The sequence below is a fragment of the Gouania willdenowi genome, chromosome 11 (assembly GCF_900634775.1).
Source record: "Gouania willdenowi chromosome 11, fGouWil2.1, whole genome shotgun sequence".
In the NCBI taxonomy this organism is placed as follows: domain Eukaryota; kingdom Metazoa; phylum Chordata; class Actinopteri; order Blenniiformes; family Gobiesocidae; genus Gouania; species Gouania willdenowi.
The window spans coordinates 14,187,991-14,210,033 of record NC_041054.1 but is presented as its reverse complement, the minus strand read 5'-3'; the positions used below and the strand labels follow the sequence as shown (position 1 = coordinate 14,210,033).

General features: G+C 40.3%; 1 protein-coding gene across 2 annotated transcripts; it reads right to left on the bottom strand.

The window, feature by feature from the left end:
• Positions 1-507: 507 nt before the first annotated feature.
• Positions 508-21,510, bottom strand: hycc1 (hyccin PI4KA lipid kinase complex subunit 1). Of its 2 annotated transcripts, XM_028461107.1 has the most exons (12): positions 21,333-21,510; positions 13,333-13,414; positions 11,610-11,711; positions 11,215-11,394; positions 10,357-10,437; positions 10,161-10,276; positions 9,611-9,706; positions 8,899-9,015; positions 8,154-8,241; positions 5,392-5,554; positions 4,025-4,349; positions 2,366-2,505 (listed from the first exon to the last, which is right to left on the bottom strand). In XM_028461107.1, the coding sequence occupies exons 2-11, from the start codon at positions 13,381-13,383 to the stop codon at positions 4,069-4,071; spliced, it is 1,275 nt and encodes a 424-aa protein (XP_028316908.1). In that variant the 5' UTR covers positions 13,384-13,414; positions 21,333-21,510; the 3' UTR covers positions 2,366-2,505; positions 4,025-4,068. The 2 variants fall into 2 exon arrangements, with proteins under 2 accessions (XP_028316907.1, XP_028316908.1); XM_028461106.1 differs by lacking the exon at positions 4,025-4,349 and having other exon boundaries at positions 508-2,505; positions 21,333-21,509.
• Positions 21,511-22,043: the final 533 nt, after the last annotated feature.

The following is a 22,043-nucleotide window of genomic DNA, read 5'->3' as shown; positions in this document are numbered from 1 at the left end:
AACAGCTCAGTGAATAAGTTATTGGTAATAAGTTGCTACCCATGTAACAAATTCTTATCGTGTCCTTTACGCATCTCTTGGTCAATTGTTTATTACAATAAAGAAAGCAAAATAAATGGTCAGCAAAAAGGCAAATATCTGTAGCTGCAATGATATTTCTAATTAATTTTGTGTAATCTTTAGTTATATTCAATAATAATATCAGGTACAGAGAAAAATCATGCATATGCTAATATTTTTTTATGAAATACAAAACTATAAACACCAAAATCAATACAATAATCATTTAAACTGGCCCTCCATTCAAATGCCAGCCATTCCAGAAGCTGTTTACACAGCATTACGGCTTATGGGACAAAAGGCTCAGGCATGACATAACTAAAACAAAATCTAAACCTGCAAATGCCCATTGATATTCTTTATAGTAGAATGTAGATGATAGGAACTTCCTTATAAATCCATTGAAAAAGGAGTTGTGTGGTGTGAAAAAAACACATGTGCAAACTCAAATATAGAAACACTTTATTACCAGAAGTTGTAGTGGTGAGTTATTTTCAGACAACAAAAGGCCAATATAACCAACTTTAGTTCAACAGTAAGATGAACAACAACATCTGTCCATTACATTTTCTGTAAACATACAAAGAAAAATGATTGTTATTGTCCCACCAAATGACGGACACTCAACAGCTTTAGTACACAAACAACATAGTACATACTGGTAATTTGATCAAGGGCAGAGCAGCACGAACATTTGATTTAGGATGCCGAGAGAAGCTGATGCTTGGAGTGGTTGGAGCAAGTTGTGAAAATTGATTGAAAAACAAGAACGGAGGAGGAAAGGAAAGAAAAAAGAAAAAAAATCACAGTGCTAAAAATACATCAGGTGGGTTAGAAGACAGGGAAGACACCTGGCTGTTACCGATGTGCTGCCAAAGACCGAGATGGGTTCACTTTACAGTATTACACGTTATATGCGACATACAGAAACGACAAAGTGATGTCTCTGAAAATACCACAGGAGAGAGTGAAGCCCCTTTACTTCATAGGAAAATACCAAAGTTAAAAATACAACTATGTGCAATGGTAAACATGTAGCAAATCGTACCCATGACCACCCTCTAAAATCATCTCTGAAAAGTCTTGGCTGCTTTTACATTTCTGTGAATGACTCTACAGCGATCAGGAAAGTGCACGAGAGAGAGAGAGAGAATAGTACAACTATTGCTACTCAACCATGAAAAACAAAACAAAAACCCAATAACCCACTGATTGTGAACACCAACACCTAAATCTTTCTTATGCCGTTGGTTTCCGTTTAGATATTTTGTTTCTTGGAAAAAACTGTTGTATTTAAAGAAGCACCAAAGTATGTGTTGTGGCTAAATCAAGATAAACACTGAGTGGGAGAGATTTGTATTGCTGTGGGGGAAAAAAATAATCAAACATTTCTTTTAAAAACCAGTAGAAACACTTTTTTTGAACTAAGATTCAAACCTTTTTCAATGAATCAAGCGGTTCTTTAAAAATACCACGCTCACTCACTCACACACGCACAGAATCACACGCTCGCACTAAACATGTGCCCTTGGACAAACACAGGCGAGGTAAAAATAGAGATATGGAAAACCACTCTAAAGCAATTGTTGTCGATTATTCTCCAAACGCCTCCACACAGTTTAAAACGCTCCCGTTTGGCAAAAATGCCCTGCCAAGATATTCTGCCACCTCAGCGCAACAGTGCTCGGATAAAAACCAGTGATGCTGGAGGAAACACTGGGAGCAAAGCAAAGGAAGCGAGCTGCACTGAGAGATATGCCATGAAGCGAGGCAGCACAGGAAGTTGAAGACACCTTGAATGGAGCGATGCTGACCATTGGAAATTTCCATCCGTTTCAGCTTGTATGGCTTGGAGTTCCAAGTCACAGGTAAGGGGTCACAGGAACAGAGATGAGAGGTCACACAGCTGGGGTCAGAGCGCTCAAAGGTCAGAGCCGAGGTGCACGCTGATGCTGGGGGAGCGCTGTGTGTGGTTTGGAGTGGGACTCAGGTAGCCCATGCTTTCCTCCTGCAGGCTGCAGGAGTAGCGACTGGCCTCTGAGGCAGCAGTGTGGTTGCTGGGGACAGGGACGCTGTTACCGCTGGTCACCTGCTCGAAGGAGCGCGAAAACACAGCGCTGGCTGTGCGCGTCAGGCTGGTGAGCGCTCCTGCCTTGGGGACGGATTGACTGGAAGTGAGTGCAAGTCGCTTGATGGACAGCTCTACGCTCTCACTGGCAGAACGACCGGTGGTCAGCGGGCCCACCTCCTTGTCCTTGTCCTTGCTGGTGCGCACACCCAGTCGATACTTCTTTATGGCTTTGGCCCCTAAGTTCAGTGTTGTGACGCTGTTGCTGATGGTGATGGTGGGTGGGGTCACGTCAGATCCCACCCCTGTAGGCCACACCCCCTCATCTACCTCAGATATATCCATCAGCTCATCCGGGGAACCCAGATCGACTGCATCTGTGACACAGGGGGGGCAAACAAAGTGCAGGCGTGAACACCACTGTAAATATGTCACAAATCCCATCTGTCATCCAGCCACTCCAAACCAAATCAATTCAGAAAAACCACATAGAGAAAAAATAAAATCAATGTTGAATTTTTTTTTTGATCAAGATTCCTGGCTGGATGACAAAGGAGGTCTGTCCTGTAGATGGCGCCATCAACCAAGCAAAAGAAGTGATTCTCCACCATCAGAGTGAAACTTGTAGGAAAAGGTGCGTTGAGACACGAGTCAGTATTTTAGTGGCAGAGGAGTGCATGTTTCACCCCGAAGGCAGGAGAAGGCAGCAGCTAAGATTACAAGCCTAGGAGAAACCACGAAGGGTAAGGGAGAGGGAAGCAAATCAAAGCAGAGAAGTTAACCCTGAACTGTCAGCAGTTCAACTCTAGCACACACACCTCTATGCTGATGCTTTTAAGACCACACAAGGCCATTTAGGTGACCATTCTACCTGATGCAATCTGATAATACTGCATGAAATCAGCTGACAGGCAGGTCCACAATTTTATAATCAAATAAAGCAAAGTCCACACCCATCAGATCCAGATCTCAATTCATCAACACCCGCTTATATTTCCTCAGCTGGTGGTAAGCAGGCAGGAGGAAATCTGTGAAGCCAGAAAGTGCATGTCATAAAAGTCTGCTGGTTCTTCATGTTAGAAGAAGCAGTGGGTATGACTGGAGTAACTACACGAGATTAATGTTTGTGCTAAAAAAATAAATACTGAATGCTTACATTTGTCAGCAAATTCTGACTGATCAGCACGTAACATCATGGTGTGTGCAAAGATATGAACAAACAACCCTAAATCTTTTCTGGACAATCACTGCCATAAAGCTTCGTAGGATGATTGCCCATTACCGTGATGTATTGTCAATAACAGCCTCAAGCTGTTTAGTGATGTGTTGGCCTATTGACCCTGTACTGACCCACAGCTCATTCACGCCAAAGCATCAGTTTCCTTATATTCATGTTTGAATTTAAAGGTTTTTAATAGTGTCTTCTCATTAAAGGAGGTTTAATATGTTCTGTGCACCACTTTGTTTTAAAACAATAAGAAATACGAGAAACTTAAATGATCTTAAACAGTAGGAGCGTCTTGACGTTCAGTGTACCGGTAGTCCTGTATATCTCAACCTGTTGCACTGTTTTAAATGAATCCTTTTAATTGGCTCAGCGTTAACTTGACAGCATGATTCCGTCTAGCTTGTTTTTAATCATACATTTTTAATTAAGGTTATTGATCTGTTATTCAGGAGCACTTGAATTATTGATTTGAGCTTAGGGAGTAGCAGCCAGAGATCATCATGAGGAAGTTTTAGCCACAAATGAGAGTAATTGAACCAGTGACGAAGGAGAGGCAGATGAGAGGAACATTACAATTAGGGCAAGAGGAGAATGGTGGTGCCCAGCGCCAAGGATAAAGTGGGAAGGTCATCATGCATGTTTCAGACTTGGCTTTAACACACGGTTACCTAGGTTACCCCGGAGCGGGGCAGGGGTAGAGTGGGTCTGGACCTTAGTACTGACTCCTCCCTGTGGAGGATGTCCCAGAACCCTCGTTCTCCACCATTCGCCTCACAGACTTCTGCCTCCTGACCTCCTGACCTCGTGTGCTGGAGTCATGACCTCGGTGGTCCATGCTGACCTCAGAAGATAAGCCCGATGTATCGCTGTCAGGGCGTGGCCGCAGGGAGTCTCCGTTGGGCATTCGATCGCCGCTCACGCCTGTCACACTGATTTCTGGGACGGCCGCACCCCCCAGTGCAGCCTCACTGTCTACACTCACCTCCTGGGTCTCTGGTGGAGGAGGGGAGTATGGGGGAGGTGGATGGAACAGAACACATGTATATGTATAGACGCACAAACACCGAGATGGACAGGCAGTTCATGCACAAAACAAAAAAAGACGACCATGTGCACAGACACACACAGCCACACGATCATGAGACACAGAGGAAATCAATGTCATGGCAGAAAAAATAAAAACAGAAATCATAGTAATCAGAAAACAACACGCGGGCAGTGTACGTGCTATGTAGAAATGAATCCATCCACAGCCAATGAATGAAGGAAACGTTGGAGATGGCGAAACAATCTTACAAACAACCTTCTCCTCCATGATGTGCTCATGTAAAAAGCTTTCTGCATAAAAGGCAAAATTCAATTAATGACTCACTCAACCCAGCAGGAGAGGATGGAAGTTAGCATTGAGATTAAACCCTCCAATTAAACCTTGAATGCGATTATTTAAAGTACCAGGCTGCACGGCAGCATTTGAAAAGAGAGCATTTAGATCTTAGTACAGACTGATCATTTACTATAAATGAGCACAAATTAGCTTTTGTAACTTTTGTTCTCAAGTCGTCTAAAAAAACGATATAGCTACAGTCGAAGGAGCAAAGAGCATTTAAAGGCAAAGTCTATAAATCAGTTTCTGCACCACATCTCTTCGTTTCCATGGTTAGGGGTCACCCAGATCACAGATCATGTTCAATGTTAAGTCAAAAAACAAACAAATCAGATGAAAATGAGCTGATGCCAAAATGTAGGAGGAAAGTACCAAACGGCATGAAGAAATAACATTTGCACTCTGAGGTCAGAAATCGATGGAAATAACATGAAGACGACATGATTAAATGAACAATGGAGATTATTGAGGGTTTTTTCTAACTTATTTGACAATAATGTTTTTAGAATAGTTTTATGATGTTTTTATTTCTAAAAACTAACTGATATCTAATGAGTTTAGTTTGGGTTTAAAGTGGTTTTTAGGGTGAGAACGTGTGGACAGTATATCGAGTTGGTCGTGGGTGGCAGTTTCCAGATGCCTGCGTCTTACCGTGTCTCTTCCAGCGGTGTCCCCTGATAGACAGAGAAGTGACGGCGTTGCGGGAGATTCTGGATGAGGTGGGCGTGATCTCCACCTGGATGCTCCGAGCACCCTCTTTGTTGTTACTCTTTAATGCAGCTCCGTGTAATGACGACTTAATGGCATTACCAACCTGTGGGTCAAGAAGAATTTCCAGAGAGACATGCTGACTCAGAAAAATGTTGCACCCTTTACATCTTTCATGTTTCGACTAATTTGAAACGTCTCCTTTCTGTTCCTTTAAGTACTGACATCACAACTCAACCAACATATAATAAAAGCTTCATATGGAAACAGAAAAATCATAATCAATTCATGGAATTAATCATCCTCTTACCTTAACCCTCATGTCATTTACTCAGTCACTGATGACTTTCAAAGTCACACCTCAATCAAAAGCAAATTGCTTTCATGCATTGAATCTAATTATTACGATCCCCCATTTCTATCCATGCAGGTCTTAAGAGGTCAGCTTTGATTAAAAACTAAACTATCATTTCTATTTCAACTTATTTGTGACTATTACAAATCCAAGATTTGATTACTACTCTAGAATAAAATGATATAGATTCTGACATTATCATTTAGTAAATCTGGTTAGTTTTATTTCCTCAATCTCCAGCATGTAGCAATTCTAACCCAGGGTTTCCACTGGATACGTCTCCGAACCGGTTTTGCCCCGCTGTCCGCCATCCGGTAATCCCCACCGGTTGCGTTTTGAGTACTCCATGGTGCACTCCGGTTGGATGACTGTGACGTCACGAGACAAAGGAGTTCTCGTGATTAAATACTAATAAATAAAAAAAATGAAACAAAAATGTATATAAAAAATAAAGCAAGATTCAATTAAAAGGTAGATAAAAGTTGTAGTGACATGGATTATTCTGACTGCTCCTTTTTAATTATTTATATATAAAGATGTATGAGAACTGCATTATTGTCACCCAATTTCTCTCAGCGATCAATGGTTTACTGAATCTGAGCAGGATTAATGATTAAGTTTTGATCACTTAGTTTGCATTAACCTATTTTAAATTATACTATCTTCTGTAGCTCTGATGAGATGTTGTTAGAATGTAACTTTCTAATAACGTTGCTTCAACTGACTTTTATTTTGTAAACCGGAAGTTCCTACTATAACTGTTGTACTTGAGGTAGCTTGCTGAATGTGAACCTACGAGACATGGACAAAAGGCTGGAATAAAAAGAACTAAAAGACAACACGGACTGAGTTATTCTTAGTTAACCAGGCACAACAGTTCTAACACTGAGCAGGTGAAGATGATTAAAGCTGATCACGTTTTCACGGAGCACCGCTGTGCTACACAAAAATCGGATGGAGCTTCACAGGCACAGCAAAGTTAAACGGGCACTGATGGCTCTGTATTTAGGAGTCAGTGATGATTTGAATGGTTTTTAGACAGTGTTTGTGGTGATTTAAGATGAGTTTAATGCAGCCAGGACAGAAGGGGAAAGGTGATGTACCTAATAAGCGGTCCCCGGAAACATTTCCCCATGAAAAATGTTCTTTGCCCCACGGTGACGGCGTTTCATTCCGATTTTGTCCATTTCCGCGTTTAACCGTTTTCATTGGTCGATTCCGTGAGTCCGTCCACGATTCTGTGCTGATTGATGCGTCGTGCACCGGTGTCCACCACAAATAGAAGTCCCGCGTATATCTGGCGGAGGGCACCGGACTGTCGGAACTGGGAAGGAGCAGACACGCAGTGCAGCGGACCCGGTGGAAATAAACACATAGATTAAAGTGGAAACCTATCAGCTCCGGTGGCGCGGTGGAGATGCAACGGAGCGGAGCCGCATCCAGTGGAAATTGGGGGTAACTGCTATTGTAAAAGAGAAAAATAAGTATGTGCTTCTTGCTCTTTAAAGTGTAAAATTTACACTTATTTATGTCATGAAAAAAAAAAAAGCCCTGACAATAAAAAAAAAACAAACTGCCACACCATAACGTGCTCAGAAAAGTATCCAAAAAGTCAGTAAGACACAGCAGTTTGGTTCCTGTGACTAATGATATCGCTGATGCTTAGTTATGAAGATACTGCGAGATGAGAGTGAAATCTAACAACATAGCCCAGAGTGACAAAGCGCAGTGATGAAAAAAAGATTTGTTTTTCTCTCCTTGGAACACTATTTCACAAGTTGTTATGCAAGTCTGCTGGTAATTCTCAAACGACACTTCTTGCACCAACACGAGGCAAAAGGCTTCATAATTACAAAACAGCATGCCTTTTGTCTGAGATTACAGCACACTAGTCCCATGAGAAACACGTCATTAAGTTATGCTAAGCTAGAAACAGCGGACTTTAGTCCACCAGAAGGAATGTGCAGCAGAAATGCAAGTGTGTAAGGAATCAACACTTTCTCGATATACACTAAAAACAAAGCTCAAAGCATTCATATGACAAATAAACGTGCATTTTGACTGCTTGACACAAGTCAAGGAGCACACCTTGACTTGGGTAGTGATACATTGAGCTTAGGTTCAATCCTTTACTCCCTGGGCCTCAAGGATTACAGCTTAACGGGGCAGAGTGGAAAGCATGTAAATAATCTAGTGGGATTAAAATCTACTCGCAGTCTAGAACAGACACCCAACAAATGCGCGCATGCACACAATACAGCATACTATGATGAGCCTAAATCCTAATGACAGACATGCCCCACCTTAAATAAAAACAGAGAGTAAAGGGAAACACCATAGGCACACTCACCAGGAGAGCTTCAGGAAACAACTCTAGCTGGGCACGGTACAGAACGTCATCCAGCGCTTTGGAGCCCACTTCTACTTCACCATTACATCTAAACAGAGTGACAGACAGCACATCAATGGAATGATAAAACACTACCACAGTGATGATTGTCATCTTTAAATGGGGAATGTCAGTTTCAAACTATTGGATGACAATTAAAGGGAACAGATTATGAAAAATGTACTTTTGCAGTTTTTTTGATCACATATGAGGTAACTTGAGTGTCCACTAGCACACAAAATATGAAAGAAAACCATTAAGTCGTTTGTTTGTGGCCTGTGTAAGTCTTATAACACAGAGAAAATTGCTCCGTTTCAAACTTTCTAAATTTGTGACATCACAAAAAAAATTAAGAATCAGTGTTGCTAGATCAGATTAACAATTTCCTGCCCAATCACATTTTAGAACCTGCTCATTCCAATAAAAACAGCCCAAACACGAACCACGAATCTGGAAACATTGTGACACAATGCGAAGCAGCGGTCAGACAAAATAGTGGACTATCACCTTGAATGGACTATTCCTGTAATCGCTACATGAGATGTTGACAAGAAAGCAATGTAGCCCACAAGTCCCCAACGTAGCCCCTAAGTCCCAAAACACAACCAGCATCAATAAATGCACATCCTTGGAGAACCATCTGTGTATTGTGGGTATAACCTTCTGCACACAGTGGGAGCAGGTGTGTATATGTGTGTGCACTTACAAAGCATAGTGAATTCCTGTGATGAGCTGAACCAAGAACTCCGACGTGACCGTCAGCCGTGCGTTAATGCCTTTGTAGCGCCGCATCTGTTGCCGTGGGTAACCACATATGCACACCCTGGAGGATAACCAATGAAAAACAAAAACAATGGCTTTACAAGACGCCACAGAAACCAATTTACTCAGATGCTTGGTTGCACTTCCAATAAGACACTTGTACTCCGCTTGGTGAGTCGTTATAAAACTCAATAACACACAAAGCCCTCCTGGATTTCCACTTTCCTTGTCAAGATTACACACACGCGCACACATGAACACACGCACACGCACACGCACACACCTTAAAACTAAATCACAGTGTCATGACTGTTTAAAATAAACTGAAAGGTGATTTTCCAAAAATGTCCTTGACAGTGTTTTCTCAAATATCTCCTCAAGAGGAAACTGATGCCTCTCCATTTAGTGCTTTGCTAATCAGATCAATGCTTAACTGCCGTTGTCAGATTACACAAAATCACTGAGCTGCGTGAGGATGCTTTCAGCGACTACAGTTCGTATGTGTATCTGAGCAAAAAGCATCCATACAATCAGCAACCAACACTGGAGATTTCTTTTGCGTGTGTGTGTTTGTAAGAAGCTCTTGGGTCCGCGCATTATCTGACCTACACATTGTACAGCGTGCAAAGTGATGATGTGTTTGAGTTTCTTTTTACCGGGAGCTGAGCTGGCAGAGGGACTGCAGGGAGGTGGAGGTCATGTAGCTGAGAACAGCATTGTAGCACAGCAGCAGGAAGGTCAGCACTTCAAACCTCAATGACAAACAAATATTGCAAATAAACAGATTTTCCCAAATAATAATAAAGTGTCATGAATTACAACATTCAAGGTGGAGAACTTGAATTCAAAACCATGCTGAGATACAGAGCTCTGTCACAATTAATTTAATCTAAAAAAGCCTTAAAGCAAAGACATCAAATGCAGCAAAGCACAAACAACAGCCACGGGCTAAATCTGAAACAAGGGAGCCATAAATAATACGACTGGCCATGGCAGCATTTAATCTTAGCCACCATCAGTTTTGGAAAATTAATTGTAGAACGTGTATTGCATTACAAGCCATAAAATTATGACGACTGTCACATAATACTAAGAAGTGCATATGTCAGTTGGATGATAACATACTAAGCACAGATTTTTATCTCTGACTTAATGTGTGAAAATATGGACAAGCGTGAGTTTGAGTGTAACCATACACCCTGGTACCTGTTCTGTGCTGTAAAGGTTTCTCTCTGTAGGTGAGGCCCACTGTACACAACCCTGCTAAGACCGTGATTGGAAAGAGCTCCTTCTGTAAGAGCCATAGAGCCGAAGGTTGAGGGCTGGGGACGAAAAGATGCCATCAATTTTTTCACCTTTGTTATAATTTTGACTTTTCCTGGTACATTGTACATATACGCACCTCATGGTACACTGAGGGCTTGGACAGGGAAGGGACTGTAAAAGACAAAATTTTACTTTGTCCATCTTTGTCGACTATTTCCTGTGAGACACACAATGGAAGATGAGGAGATGTATTTTACTTTGCAGAAAATATACAATTACAATCCTTTTCAATGTGTGTGCCCTTAACCTCCAAGCTGCACGTGGTGCTCAGATGCAGTGCAATCATCTGCCATGTGTAGGCATGTATGTGCACCTCATTCATTCACTGGCTGTTGTTGTGAGCTAGAGTGTGTATTTAACACACATACAAACACAAAACCCATACAACCCAGGGTTCTAGTGTTCCTACTGTGTGAGTTAATGTCAAAATGTTAAAAGGGAAGAGTCAGCAGGTTAACAGACAGCTGACCTATACTGGTATTCAGACAGGTAGTTAAGAGCGGATGCACCTTGAGAGGAGGGACATTTTAGGTGAAAATGGATTAAAAAAAGCACACGTTATTTATCACTGAAGATGGCCTCTGTCTGTGAAGCTTAAGGGCATTTTAAAGCTGTCATTTATAATGTATGTCCAACTTCACTGTGTTGAAGTACTCCAGCTATCAAGCTAAGCAGTCTGACAAGGAAAAAGGTCACGAGGAAAACTTACAAAACTCATGATGCAGATCCCAGAAATAGAGAACCTTGTAAATCCTTAACTGTAGAACTGCATTCTTATGCTACTTGTGAGGAGTGAAGGATTTTTTTCCCCTGACATTGGACCACCAAGGTCCCTTCTCTTACATGATTGAAAATAACTATGAAGGACGTTAACATTTCAATGTGCAAAACTACTGCAGATCAACAGACACCACTCCCTAATCCCCTCACTCACCAGGTTGTAAATGCCCAGCAGCAGGGCTTCAATGCAGCCGGATGTGTGAGGGTCTCTGGCTGCGCTGACTGACAGAAGGCTCCACAGAAGCTCTGGCAGGAACTGTAGCGTGAAACGCTGCAGCTGTGGTTCACCACTTCGGTAGAATTCAAACAGCTGGTGACACACAGGCTCCAACAACTGGGGGGGGGAAAGAAAGACACTCATGAAAAGCTTCAGCATAACAAATTAAAAATCAAATCTGTGCAACCATTATAGATACAACATCTAAGGTTATACATTCTTCAAGAAGGTTAAAATGATATGTAAACCAAATATATGGTAACATATAAGAAAAAATATTTACACACTGGGGTTAATAGATATAATGACAGTTAATTGTTATGGCTACATACATCACTGTAGTTTTCTCGGATGACTTTGTAGAGGGCAGGCACCAGGGAACCTTTGTCTTTTAGTGAAGCAGCATAGTTGGAGACCGCATTGTCTGGCAAGGTCTGAAACACATGCACACAGTCTTATGTACCGACCAACTTTGGATGCTCAGAAGTCCAAAAAGTAGCTCACACGGCACGGAATTACTTTGCAATAAGTTATGCCATTTGCGTAACACGCAAGTGTCCATTTACTACACGGTGACAGAAATGATTAACAAGAACCCTCACAGAGAGCTAATTGTCCTCCTTGCCAGATATTGGCAGTTATCTGAATCAGTGATGCTGAACATGGTACCATGATCATTCACATTATTCCTATTAATAACTATACAGAAGGTCCAAATGTTTGGGCTTGGTCACCCCCATTTTTTTTAATGATCTGGATGAAAGTCAGTGAAGTAACAAACCTGACATAGCCGAGTCAGATTTCATAAAGATCGGTCAATTATGAACCAGGATGTGAATTTTGGAACAGACAAACAAATAAATTAACGCAGGTGACAATAATAGCTCCTTAACAGAGCTAAGAGCACACATCCTATGATAACAGAGAAGCCTCATTCATGCCGGGAACCTCAATGTGAGTTCCCGGTATTCCAGTTAAACCTGTTAACATTTTCCTTGTTGACTGTTAAATTAACTTCACTGCAGGAAGGAAGCTTCAGTGCTTTTTCCAACCTCTAAACAAATTAATGTATATCCACACGTTAGGGATGCACCGAATATTCGGTAACTGAATATATTTGGCCAAATATTGCAAAAAAAAGCAACATTCCGCGTTCGGTTTAGTGAGTTAAAAGCAAGGCCGAATAGTAGCGTATGACGCAATCAAACAACGTGCAGTGATTTAGCTCACATTCAAGGAGACGTGTTAGGTGACATCACCTGCCAACGTGGGCAAAATCCAACTGTCTTGTTTGGAGCTGACTTTTTACAAAATGTGAAATAACTAGGGAGGGAGGAAACAGAACTTTTTCAACTTTGTCCCTCTGAATGAGGCTAAAGGGATGTATATCTCTGTAGCAAAACCATTATAAAGTAATTTTTTTTTCATCATACCTCCCCTTTAATGCACTTTAGATTTTTTTTGGAATGCATGTTTTGTTTTATTTGAAGGGCTGATAAAAATGAAAAACTTTGTTGTGCTTTTTTTTGAAAAGCAAATTTTATAAAATTGTCAGAATATTCAATAAACATTTACTTTCTCTAGTCTGTTTATGCACTATTAAAAATAACAGTGAAAAAGTTAACCGCATTCGGTATTCGGCCAAGCGTTTATATTTTATTCGGCTTCAGCCACAAATTTTCATTTCGGTGCACAACTGCTATCATATAAACTACTATCTTTAATACACACTCAGAAAAACAAGCCTTAAGGTGAGCTTTGGAATTTGTCAGTCAGAACAACCCGGTCATCTTGAAACAAACGAGCCCTCACAGCATTAGACAGACCATAATCTCATCTACTTCGTTTTTATTATTCCAAAACCGCAGCTTTGCTAGCAGTCACGCATCAGCAAATGCTGGAGTCTGAGTGGGAGCAGGCAGTTTTCTGGGCACGTAGCCCTTTGGAGAGTGTGGTTATTTAGGTGTTGGAAATAAACTTTGTCAATAGCAGAAAGCAGCAGTGAGGGGAACACATACAGATCATCATTAGCTTCCACACAGAGAAATGCCTTACCTTAAATTCTGACAGCCATTCCTCCACCACTCCTTGGTCCATAGCCAACATATTCCCTCATTAGCAGTGGAGTCACCTCTACCTATGAGAGGAAAAACACGGATTTGGTAAACACATTAATGACCATCAACAGACATTAAATATTGTGCATCCATACAAGGGCAAACGCACTGGTACCAGCAATTAAAAGCTCTCCATGTTTGCTAGGCATTCATTATTAGTTATCGGTAAGTTGAACATAAATCATGGTCTGTGTGTGAATGTGTACAGTCTGAGCTCCGAGTCAGTGCTCCTAAAAATGTGCAGTTTGTTCCTTTCCTTTTTAATCTCATTTCTCTTTAGACGCACACCACCCCAACTCTGTCTCACAAATTTATCACCCACACAGAGGAGCCTGGCAGCCTTCACTTCTGAGAAAAATTAAATATGGCACAGGTCGAATCCCTATAAGCAGTGTTATGGCAATTTTTATATTCATCATCATATCGTCAAATGTATGTTCATGTGTACGATTTGTCATGTTTTAATACATGATGACTCCATTACTCTTTGCACTTTTGAACAGCTGAATCATGTTAGATTAAACAGTACAGATCGTATTGTACTCAGTGCAACACAGCTGAAGGCCAAAACTCAAACTCACATGCAGATATACACGAACGCACACACTATCAAGATAGATAAGAGTGACGCCCAATCTTCCTCATAATATACACGTCTTCATCATCCTCAAATGTTTCCACTGTGGGCATCTGACTCCCCCTTCTCCTTACCTCAGGGTGGAACTTCTTATGTTATCTGTATAAAAGCTTAAGCTGTGAAACTGTTAGACAGAGCGGGTCTCCGTCTTCGGATCGCCTGGCCAGGGCGGTCACCAATTTTTGTCCATCTTTGTACTCCTTTTTTACTTAGTTTTATAATAAACCTTTTTTATAAAATCATCAATGCATCGCCTGGACTCCATCACTCAACCAGAGCAATAAATCATGTCTCCAAATGAGGTCAACCGCAAATTTGCCGTAACAGCAGGAACAGACAAACGGGGGTACCTCTTCTTTAGTTCAGTGCAAATTCCTAATGATCAAACACACTTTACACTCTCCTGCGTGTTTTGTTTTTTTTAATATCTCAAGCTATCCCCCACAAAACTCACTGTCTGCTTGTTAGTGTCGTTTTTCATTTTCAAGGCACTCAAACTGCTTGACCTTGTTATTTTTTTCCCTCTCTGTACACAGTTTATTTTCATCTCAGTTTATTTCTATTTTCACTTTGTGTTCGTAAAGCATTTGATGGTGCTGCCTGACGCATTTGGTCTGCCGTCACAAAAAAAAAAAAAAAAAGAGTCGTAGTCAAAGTCAGGATAAAAAAAAATAAGAAAAGAACGTTCAAAACATCTTCCGCAATATGGAAGAAAATATATTTAGATTGTTTAGAAGCACAGAAAAGTTCAAATTAATCTCTTCAGGTGCTCCGTTGATATCTTTATATTCTGTTTTGGTCATATTTTTCAATCTGTTTCGATTTTTCGATTCTCTATTACGTTTTTTGAACAATAACGTCAGCGGAACTGCCAAATTAGTACATCAACTCCAAGTCCAACACTTCCGCCATTTTTATTTCTCGCTTTTATTTTGTAGTCCAAGCTCCAGGATGCAGAAGTTACGAGAGGAGAAATCAAAATGTTTGGTTGTTGGATGTAATAACCCACACGCTTCATTACAACGTCTCCCAGCATCAGAACCTTTTCAAAGTGCCTGGTTGAGTTTTATTTTTCACGGAAATGTACCCACATCTGTGGGTAAGATCATTTTTGTGTGCGTGCAGAACTCCAAGGATGACTGCTTCTGCAACCTCCGCCAGTATAAAGAAGGATTTGCCGAGAGACTTTGTCTGATTTAGGGTTCAATTCCTTCTATCTTTGGAGACGACGAACAGAGCACTTCGGTAAGCTGTAAATAACGCTAAAAAGTGTGATGATAAGACGTCCCTGTCATTGTTTTGTTAGCATTAGCAGTTGCACCGTCTTCATATGTTAGCGCTGTGTGCTCGTTTTAGATCCTTGATGATATGGCCTACGTGGTTTAATTCAAGTCTAAAGTTTTCATTAGTCATTTCATTTTGCCGTTTTTGTCTCCGAAAAGACTGTGTTAAAATGCATTTCGTGACGTTAGCTTGGCGCTAGCTCGGTGCTTGTGTTAGCTCACTTGTTAGGGTTCTGCAGGTTCATCATCTTCATTTTCATCTCGCTCCGCCGGGTCAGACTCTGGCTCAAACATGTAAGGCTGGATGGACTAGTATTCCCTTGTTGACATTGTGTAAATAACGTGTGAATAAACTTTTTCTGCGCCGCTACATAGCCATATCTCTTCTATCAAACTACAAAAATGGCCGAGCAGGGTGGAGTTGAACCTGGAGAGGGGGCGGGGTATGAAGTGTCTCATTTGCATTTAAAGAGACCGCACCAAAACGAGTTGCTCTTAGAAGCACATCAGAAAAGGGGTAGAAAAGGGGTCTGTGGAGCTATAATAATGAGGAATTCAGACCCAAGCAGTGCAGTTCCGCTTTATATAGACCACAACTGTATGATTTATATCTAAAAAGGAAGGATTTAAAACCATGATATGTCCCCTTTAAATGAGTTGCCCCATAGCTAGAATAGCTCTCTGCACTCACATACTTTCACCAACAGCAGTGGTGAGTGATTGATTGGATAATGTCCTGTTAAGTTTTAATTGTGCTGTCATATTTTATCCTTCTAATGTTTTCATGTCTGCTTGTTGGCATAACAATTTTACCTCTCTGTGAAAAATAAAGAAACCTAACCTAGTCTCTGTTGTTTTCCCCAAAAACCCAATAATCAACAAGACCACATCCTTATCATCCCAATGTATCAGGTATGCATAAATCTGCTCTGTCCACTGAAATCACAAGTGGTTGAGTAAGAAACATTTGGCAAAAATAAAAAAGGAGGAGGTACCGTTATCTAGAAACACAGGTGAATTCAAAGTTTTAGGGTTAATGCATGTTCCAGGACTTTGTTAGTTATACAGTATAACATGTATAAATACACTCTTTAAATGTATGAGCACAGACTCAGCTGTACTCTGAAAGCATAGAGAAAATATTAATAATAATCTAAACAAATAATAAAACCCATTCAAATGTTTACAAAACCACATATGTACGTATTACATATATGGACGTTTTTCAAATTCATCCATGGCTGCACACACAGGAACACCTTATTCGTTTTTTAATGATAAAATGCTTGCTCCCTCTAGATGTCTATTTATGGACTGTTCCAACAACGGGAATGATGGGTGGGTGGGGTCTGATGACTCATGAACCATTAAAAGGGGGGAAGGATTGAAAAAGCAAAATAGCCTCCATTAAGTGAAATTAGTCACGACTCCCGACTGGAAATACAAGGCCGACAGTGATCTCTGACGGAAGTTTTTCTTTTAACAGTAGACAAAATAAAAGCTGTGATTGCAGATGAGTGGACCATAAGTTTTCCATGATGCAGCATGCAGTTAATTAAAATATCTGCAAAATCTCTTTTAAACACCACAGTGTGACACTAAACCATGATTGTTCAACAACAGTCATGGTTAGGGGGAAGAATGAAACATGGCATTGACACCACGACTCGACATTTTGCATTCCCTTAAGAGGATTAAACAGAACAAAATGTTAAGAAAAACAGTAGTTTAGTTTCAAACCTTTATGTGTGTGCAACCAGGCACAGTCAACCTGCAGAGGAAAATGGAAATCTAATCGCCTTGGAAGTAAACACAACATAATTATCTAATTAGGCAGATGTTTATCTAACCTGAAAACTGTATAGACTGAAGACGAATAATGATGTAGAGGTCGAGCAGGCTTTCTGAGCCGATGCAACAAATCAATGAGAAGAACGGGTAGATGCAAGACAAATGAAGCGGCATTAATCAATAGCAACACAAATGAGAAGACAGTTAAATAGATGGAGAGACGGAGGTTGAAAGAGATGTAAAAGAGCCCCAAGAGGCGGACAACTCAATAAAAGTGAGATGGCAGCGTCAATAAGAGCGTTCATTAGGTTTCAACAAGCTGCCTCCTGGAAGCTTCCCAGCAACACATTTTATTCACCTGCAAGTAACGGAAACTAAAGTTCCCTCAACTTGACATGTGGAGTTCCCAATCCGTTCCGTTACTTGCGAATTGCCAAAATGTGACATAAAAAGTGTTGGATTGCACAAAAATATGTGCACGTGCAAGTGTGTTCAATTAATGTTGGCTTGGACAAAAACTTGTTTCTGTGAGCAAACAGAATTTCACAACTCATTCCCTCAACATTCACACCTATAGTACTAATACACACACACACATACACACTAAGGCATGCCCATGTAAATGAGCTTACTTTCGTCTCCTCCTCCTGAAGGCTTTTCCCAAACACAAACAGGCCTCCTTCAGGTTTACATTCCTAATCCTTGCATGTGCTGACAGTCCCTGAAAAACACCTGAGTCAGATAAACACCACTGGAACTCACGCTTTCTTACAGCCAACTCCATAAAAATTTGGCATTTTTGATACTATTCCACAACCCTGGATTCTATACGAAACAATTACAATGTCTGTTAAAATAAGATAAAGTATAAGAAAGGATAAATTGAGTTGCACAGTACTAGTCCCTCTCTCTGCTGATTTCCATTACCGTTTGCTTAGAAAGCTAGTTTGTGAGGAAGTGAGAAAACCACCAATCAGAGTGAAGGCTTAACCGGAGGGAAGAGACAGGGAGAATGAATAAGTGCGTGGTTTTTGAGAGTGACAGAGCAGCTTTTTCCTGTTGTGCAGCTTTCAGCTTCACAAAGTTACATTAGAGTGATTGACTGACAAAAAAGACTTCCAAGAGTTACAATGAGAAAACTGTAAAAGGTCAAGGGAATGGGATTCTGACTAAACTGAAGCTAGAGGATTAGTGCACAGACTCATACCCACGCACACACAAACCATTAATTGTATTTAACGTTGCCTACTCATCTCAGAACCAGTGTCTGAAGCTACATGCCGACACCTGAAAGCTCAATATGGGCAAAACATTAGTTTGCCAACAATGTTGTTGGGATTATGAGCACAAGTTTATGGTAACCCAAGCCGATATAGTCAGAGAAAAAGCCTATCTAAGGATGGACTGGACCCCATTTTATTAGTGGTCTAACATGGGGAAACTAACAAATTAGGGGTTTCACATATACCGAGTGACTGTTCTTTTTAACCTACCCTAAATTTAGGTCATCAGATTTTCCATGATCGTAGAAAACAAACCAACAAAATGGAATTCACGTTCTGAAACAAGAAAAAGCAATCTGACTCGTTTTTTTTTCTCTCTTTATTTAAAATTGTGCCCCAGCATAACACAGAAATGCCTCAAATGCAAGTTTTGGGACCATAAGGCACATCTGAAGCACATAAATTGTCAAATTAATAAATGTAGCTCACTCAATTTACCTTATTTAGCTTGTTTTGGTGCAAAAATGGAAGTTTAATATCCAGTAAAGCCATCTAAATAAGAAAAGACAATGAAACGAAATAGAAATAGAAACGTGTACAGTGACGCATTCGTGGGAAAACCATTAAAAGATTTTGGGAAATTTTGAAATGGAAAATCGGAGCCCATATAAATTCTCTTGTGGGTTTATTTTCAAATTTTCTTTAACGCAGTTTGATACTGAAACTCTATAACTGTTTTTTGTTAAACCAAAAAATTCTTTGATTTTCGTTATCATTGTCTTGAAAAAATAAATGAAATAAATGAGATTGACGGTGTTGTGTAAACACTGTTTGGGAAGTACTTTGAGGAACTGAGAGGTGCTTCCTTTAAAAGGTGGATGCAGGGTTATAACTATGGTCAAACACCTGATAGCTGCCCTTAACTCCTGTTGCTTAGAGTAGTTTAGAGCTCCAGTTGCTTTATGACACCATTTTGATATCTGTTTTTATAGAATGTATTTTTTAATGCTGTATTTCCCCATTTACTCTGTTGACTAAAAGCCTGTTGCATCACTGCCTCCCACCTTGTTTTGCACACAGGTATCTCACGCTTCTAGGGTGAAGCAAGAGGTCAGTAGTTTCTGCTTCACTGCTGTCGCTTTCCTCCTTGCTCACCATCATGTGTACGCCAAAGTGTGGCCCGCAGTGAAGTAGACAAAACAACGGAGTGGTTTTTATTCTGTGCAAGTGTTTTTAGGACAAATACATCTCACAGGTAAAGCAATCCTCTTATGGCAGCCTACACACTCTCCATTTTGTGCCAGTAGTGATGGATTTTCACTCTTCTTTAACAACTGAGGGACTGCAATAACCATAATTGATTTTCTCAATTTTCACACATTTTCCTCTCACATTTTCTCAACAGCTCTTGTCACAGTGAGATGGACTTATTCAGAGCTCGGAATTATGAAGCACTTTATTAAAAGAGATACTTGGCAGAGAGTATAAGCCAGTTTCACATGAGCTGTGCGTTCAAAGGCAATGTCAGCAACTGATTTTGTGAAGCCTCAGGGATACCAGACTGAATTGTAATAATTCTATATGACAGTATGGCCTGCACCATTCCTCCTCGTGAGTGTCTGACTGTGTTTATTATGTCAAAACACATTAACAAGCCTGAGACACTTGAAGCCACAGACAACACACAAGCCTGGGTGTTGGTTCTATACATCTACACGATCAAACACATTTCATCATCATCATCATCACACCTCTACTCAGGGCAAATCAAGGAACTTCTCTAAAGTCAGAAAATAAAAGATGTAAGTAAAACTCATTTTAGTTCAAGGGCCAAATACAAATATGATGGATCACAAGTATGCCACAGATGTTAGGCAGGAAAACACACACTAAGTTTGCACTTTCAGTTATAAATTAGATGGAAGTCATCAACAACATCAAAGCAATAAGTGACGGGTACTTAAATGTCCTTTGATTGATTTATTTTTGAACATTTTTTAGTCAATTTGGGGAGATTTTGTGGAATAATTTGTATATTTAATTTATAATTGTATTATTGGGTAATTTACACAATGATTCAGTTTTTCCTCTGTCATTTTCACTTCCTCCAGCAGGCCAAATCGGATGTTCTGAAGGGCCAGATTATGGTCCCCGGGCCTTGAGTTGGACATATGTTACGGACATGGAAAAAGAACCCCGGAAAACTGTGGTTTTTTGCACTGTATATGAAATGACAGAAGATGAATTTTCCACGAGGACAAAGTGTGCATGATCAACACATTTTTAAAATTTCTTATCTTGTTGTCATGAAGCTTTCATGGAGAAGAGCTGCGTCATATGACAGCTTTGATAAAAGTCATAAACAGCGGTTGCTGGATCTCTTTCAACTGTAATGCTGTATTTAAAACAGGAATAATTTGACAACATAAGCTTCTTATTGGGTACATAATGCAAAAATAAATCTACATTTAGCGGTTATTAAATAATAATAATAACGCATTACAATTTAGTAAACAGGCACATCATTTGAGTATCTTATTTCATTGTCACTCATTCACAAGGCACAGCTAATTCTTATTGCTCTAAACCCGGGTACAAAGTCTGTGTCTGAGATAGGTGTTATGTTATTCATGGCACCACTACAAATGCAGAATGGAAATGGTGAAACATTAAGGAAGTCTTGCCACATTTACCCGCAGTTTTCTTAGATTACTGCTTGTATAACTATGTGTCCTTAAGTCACTCACAGCTTTGTGTTTCCCAACGGATACCAAGAAACACCGGGTCTTGGCAGAATGGAAAAAAACCTCAACCCAACTCGCACGAAAACACCAGCCTCCAAACTCATCAGAGACTGTAAAATAATCCCGCCGTCACACGCAGCGACTGTGTCGGCTCGCTGAATGACTCCGAGCTGTCATCGCGGCTGCTCACAGATTAGCTACTCGGCTAGCTCGACAACAGACGAACACCAGGCAAAGCAAATTGAGCAGAGTTTACTTACGGTCATGCTATCAGTCAGCGTCCCGGTGTCACTGTCTTCTATCTTCCCAACGCGACGAGTGAACAGCTACACTTTTCTACTCCATAAATATCCTCAATAATTCAACAACCACCGCTCCGTCCATCCTCATTACTTTCTCTACTCTGTCCAGAGGAGACCCGGGGTTGAGTTGTGACAGGCAATTGAGCCAATGAGAAGCTGTATTCAAAAATAAAGCCACGCCTGTAAATATATCTTGCAATCTTATTGGCTCGTCCTTCACGGTTTGACACTTTCCACGATCAAGGTAGGTTGATACTCCTGTCAACGATCTTTAGAGCCACCCAAAATCAACATAAATTAATTACATCTTGCAACACACACACACACACACACACACACACACACACACACACACACACACATATATATATATATATATATATATATAAATTATTTTTTAATCTAGAAAATTATTATTATTAAATTGGTATTGGACACATAGTAGTTATATTTAGGTCATATTTATATTTTATATTTACATTTAATTTTCTTGTAAAAAAATAAAATAAATACATAGCCAAGTTTCTCAATACTAGGGTTTCCTAAATATACGTCATAAGAGCTCATAATGACGACTGTGATGTTATTCAATAACAGTTCAGTGAATGGATGAATTTGTACAGGATTGCAACAAAACGGATATCTTCAAGTATTATTCTATTGAACTTG